The sequence below is a fragment of the Silene latifolia genome, chromosome Y, assembly GCF_048544455.1.
Source record: "Silene latifolia isolate original U9 population chromosome Y, ASM4854445v1, whole genome shotgun sequence".
Lineage (NCBI taxonomy): Eukaryota > Viridiplantae > Streptophyta > Magnoliopsida > Caryophyllales > Caryophyllaceae > Silene > Silene latifolia.
Genome location: NC_133538.1, coordinates 124,676,369 through 124,681,879, shown reverse-complemented (window position 1 = coordinate 124,681,879; position 5,511 = coordinate 124,676,369). Strand labels below are relative to the sequence as shown.

The 5,511-nt window shown below is 32.6% G+C and overlaps 1 protein-coding gene across 1 annotated transcript; it reads right to left on the bottom strand.

Annotated features, from left to right (window-relative positions):
• Window positions 1-4,777: 4,777 nt before the first annotated feature.
• Window positions 4,778-5,263, bottom strand: LOC141628849 (uncharacterized). The gene has a single exon (XM_074441943.1). The coding sequence runs from the start codon at window positions 5,261-5,263 to the stop codon at window positions 4,778-4,780; it is 486 nt and encodes a 161-aa protein (XP_074298044.1).
• Window positions 5,264-5,511: the final 248 nt, after the last annotated feature.

The window sequence follows — 5,511 nt, the reverse complement described above, 5'->3', positions numbered from 1 at the left end:
TTACATGATTTATGATTTTTAGATGTAAAAATCACATAAATAGTGACTATTTTAGCAAAAAATAGCTAAAATGAATTTTATGGCATGAAGTTTTTTCCCAAAGTTGTATATATGATATGAACATCAGATCTAAAGTTGCATGTCAAATTTCGTTTGATTTGGGTGATTATTGATTTTATATAATAAAATTGATAAATAGCAACTTTAAATGGTCATAATTAACCAAGTGGTGTTAGTCTAGTGGTAGCCGGGTTAAACCTTGAAGCTTGCAGAAATGCAGAAGTTGAGAGGTCCCGGGTTCGACTACCAGCTGGGGCGATGATCACTTGGCCACTGCATCCCCCGAAGGGGGTGGCTTACTTGGTCCATGTGGTGGTGCGGGAATATATGGGCCCGGGGGGGGGGATTGAACCCCTCGTCACCAAAAAAAATGGTCATAATTGTAAATTCGATTTTTTAGGCTTGAAAATTTGTCATTTCCAGGTTCTGAAAATTTATATAGAATATTCAAAATTTTAATTTTGATTTTTCATAATTTTTATGTTTAATTTGGAATTAAAAGGTGAAAGTTATGTATTATGCGATTTATTTGTGAAATAAATTAAAAATATTTTATGGGCAAGTTTTATTAAAATTTTGGAATGTTAGGAATTTTCCAGAATATACAAAATCATGATTTTGAAATTTTCGAATTTTTATTACTTATTGGGAATTATTTCTTCATTTTTATGATTAAAAGAAGTTTAATGAGCAATAATAGAATATCAAGTTGAATTATTGTCCAATATTTAGTGAAGACTAAATTTTTGAATCCTAAAATAGTTGGGGTAATTAACTTGGACATATATTTGATTTATGTAATATTATGTGATTTTAATAAGTTATAATCGCAATTATCCATAAAACGGGACCAAATATACGATATTAGCTTAAATAGGGCGATTTGGCACATCACATGGCATGTTTCATACATATATTAATGCTGCATTTTTAGTATGAATGTCATGTTTTATTTTATGTGATTTTGAATTATGTAATTTGTACTTAGTATGGCCTTAGTTTTCAATTGATATTTCCCGAAATGAATGGGAATATCGATTCGGTTGTAATAATTTGTGATCTCGTATTATTTTTATTTTGTTTTGTTTTATTTTTCTTTTTATAATGTATAAAGTAGAAAATCTATGTAATTTATTTATCCCGGAGTTCCTTGAAGACGATGCCATTCGGGAAGGCGTTCCGACAAAGACGGTGTTGCCTTGAAGTACGTGCCATATGAAGGTCAAGGGACCAAAGGAGTTGGTTTCTGAATTTGTAAATATTTTATTAGATTTACTATTTTAGGAAGGCCATACTAGGATTTTATCGTTTTGCTTTGCATTTGTTTTATATGTTTGCATGCATAACCAAATCGCCATAACTACACATGCATATCATGTTTTATTAAATCATCGACCTTGTCAATTAAAATTATAGCTAGTTCACCGCTTTAGTTCACTTAAATCGAGATAGATAATAAATTGACAAGACCTCTCACTAAATAATAATTGAGAATTAGCCTTACCAAATAGTAGAACCATGAATCCCAATTTCATAAGGAAGTAGGCTCGGCTCACCGGGGTGTTAAACTTTTTACGTTGGGTAAGTGGGTGGTAAATTGTTACTACATCGAAATTTGGATTGAGCTCAACGGAAGTATTCGCGATCGTAGCCGCATGTGTTCCGGGCTTAAGATAAATATTAAAGTAATTTTATCGACCGAGAGCTCTAGAAGTAGAATCGATTAAAGACTTAATCCACCGAGTTATATTGATTAGGGATGAATCGGCTCACCGTGCCCGAATTGATAAGAATTTGGATCTCGGGATCATTTATAATAGTTGGATAGAGGTCACTATATAAATACTAGAACATTCTTAAATGTTTTATATATAACGATGAATGTTTGATTTTCCCACAATTTCGTTGTTTTATGTTGTTCTTTATTATCGTTCCTACTCATATATGATATCAATTCGATTGTAACACAAGTCTCCGCTAAACCACTATTAATTACGACAAATAGAATCTCTTTCTAGAATGAACCGTATCATATGTTGTAGACTAGATCCATAGGAATCGTTCTATTCCATAGAACTCGATAGGAATCGTCCTATGCAACTATAAGATTAACATCTTAAAATTCCTTATATACCTATATTCTCTTGTGAAGAATATGAATAGAAGTTGTACTTGATCAAAATATGTTTTGATAATATCTTCTATGCATCTATGGTTCAAAAGAATTATTGCTCAAACCAATCACTTGTCAACAAACACTTAAGTTGTTAAGCACATGACGATATAAAATTGGTAAATTAATTTGTTAGAATTTTGATTAACCAAATACCACAATAGAGTTCATTCTTGTAAAGGATTAACTAGGAATTTATATGAAGATAAGTCTTCATCAAAGTAAAAATTCTTGAAATAAGTGGGAGCAATAAAAAGTAAGTACCTATCTTAATTGCTAAGAATAGAGCTAGGCTCGAAAGAGAAGGTGTTAGACACTAAAATAGAGACAACCCCAAATATGTAAAGATCTAGGAAGTTGGTCGTGTGACTCCAATAAATTCCTTATTTAATATATATGATATTAATATTACCTTCTTGCAAATTATGACGTCATGAGTATTTGATACAAATTTGTGAATAATGTTAGTTAACACCACATTTCATGATTATGAAGTATGACAAAAGGATGTTAAAAACCGCCTTTCTAAATGGGTATTTAGAGGAGAATGTGTTCATAACACAATCCGAGGGCTTTTTAAATCCTTAGAATCCTAACATTGAATAATCGTACGACAACTAGCAAGAATAAAGTCAGAAATTTACATGAATGGAACTAGGGTAGTTGTCATTTCATCCATAGACATATAAGTATTATACTGTATTCATTATATAAGACTCAAATTGGTGACCCAATTATTTCTCGATTCTCGATTGAAAATTGCATTTAGAAAATAAGTTTTGACTAGTGTCCTTAACCATCTGATTGGGAATCTTTTGGTATGTGTCCAAATCTTATATTCAAATCAAGATTAATTCATGACTTCTTTCTAGAAAAGAATTATGAATAAAGCAAGATATTCGCCCTATTTACACTTTGAAGTGTATGGTCGAATACAATTTCAATCAAAAAGGGGTTATTATTTCTTCATCTCTTTTTCCAACGAACTAGCTAGATACTTGGTATCCACTTAATGAGGTAAGAAGAGAAATTCTTTGAATAAGTTTAAATGAATGTTGAAAAGTATCAAAACATAGAGATTAAAACCAAAGTATTGGTACTTTGTTAAAATAGGGAACAATAAAGTGGAGACTTTTATCCACCAAAAGGAGTGTGATATTGTAACGGCCCACTTTTTAAAGTAGCCATTATAAATACGAAAGGGGTGTACAAACTGTACCATTAGATATTATACAGCGGAACTTTACAAAGTGATATATATAAAAAAAAACATTTTACAGGGACGCTACTGCCGTACTTTTTCAAAAGAAAAAACAAGGCTATTTTACACTATGGTACAAGTTTGTCTTATTACATTATTTTCTCCAAAAAGTAAAAACTGTCAACATCATCAAAACTCACCCTCCTTATTCCCAGCACGGAAACCTGAAAAAATTTATAAACATAACGGGATCAGCCAACCATAGGCTGAGTATGACTCCAGTTGCCTTCACCGGCCTTATGTCATTTCTTTATTCAAAAATAAATTTTGATCCCTCGTACCACACAGTATCATACTTACTAACTTAACAGTGTATAACAACTTCAACTTACCAGAGGCATAATATTCAACTCCTTTCGTCTTATCCTACTACTACATATGCACCTTATATTAAAGACGGTATACCATTACTGAAGAAATATAGACATTACTTTTTTTTTTCTCATGGGCCAACGTCATGGAGCTAACGCTCCCTTTTTAATATGGGCCAACGTCTCTGGTACCAACGTTGCCCCTAGGTATATATGGAGCCAACGCTCCTACTGTGTACACAGTTTTTATTCCCCTGTAATGTCATCTCAAACCAATAATCGTATCTCGAATGCTACAATTGGGCAATTATGCAATATAACAGAAGTACCCTTATCATAGTCATATATTCATAAGACGGTAATTACATATAATATGTGAGCAATATAACAACCATAAGACGAAATTAACAATAAAACAAAAATAAACCGATTATTTCTAATATCTTATTTCAAAAACCAACAATTACTTATATCGACAAAGGGTCCCGAAATCATACCTTAATACGTATATAAGATAATCCGATGAAAAAAAACCAACACCCTTGTTTTCCTTACTTTTCCTCTCGGTTTTGCGAAAAAATGGGATTTGATTTCCTTAAATTTTTTTATCTATATATACATGCATATAGACGGTGGGGGTTATACAAAATTGACACCCACCACCTTGCATGGTCTTAGTCACCTTCACTTGTAAAAATCTCAAATTTTCACTTTTTTTTTTAAAAAAACATACATACGAAAATATTCCGGGTTAGGATACAAACTATTCTCAGCTCATATATACCTAGTAAACTTCTTAAAATGGAGCCGTTTTTACTTATCCAGAAATATATAGGTACTAGTATAGTCTATAAAATCTATAATAGTTTCACTCTTTATATAATTATAATATAACCTATAAATATTATACTCGGATTATTACAATATACCCTCCTAAAAAGAAGTTTTGTCCCGAAATTTAAGATACCTTATCTATTGGAACAGCTGGGGATACTTGCTTCGCATTTCTAGCTCGGTTTCCCATGTTGCCTCGGTATTATCATGGTGCGACCATAGAATTTTAACCATTGGAATAACTTTATTACGCAGAACTTTCTCTTTTCGATCCAATATTTGAACGGGTTGCTCCTCATAAGTAAGATTTTCTCTGACTTGTATCGGTGGCATCTTGATAACATGACTAGCGTCAGGAATATATTTTCTCAAAAGTAAAACGTGAAACACTTCATGGATCCTTGATAGTTTAACGGGCAGATAAAGTCGATATGCTAAATCCTCAATTCTTTCAACTATTTCAAATGGTCCTATATACCTTGGACTTAGCTTCCTCTGCTTCCCAAATCTTATTATTCCCTTGGTAGGTGACACTTTAAGAAACAGAAAATCGCCCTCCAAAAATTCTATTACTCGTCTTTTCAAGTCGGCATAGCTCTTTTGTCGACTTTGTGACGTCCGCATTCTCTCTCGTATAAGTCTTACCTTATCTAAGGTCTATTGTATCAGATCCGGTCCGATGATTCTGGATTCATCAATGTCACTCCAACACAATGGCGTCCTGCACTTTTGTCCATACAAAGCCTCATAGGGGGCCATACCTATGCTGGCGTGATAACTGTTATTGTATGAAAATTCTATTAACGGTAAATGTTGCTCCCAAGACCCTTGAAAATCCAATATACATGACCTCAATAAATCTTCCAAGGTTT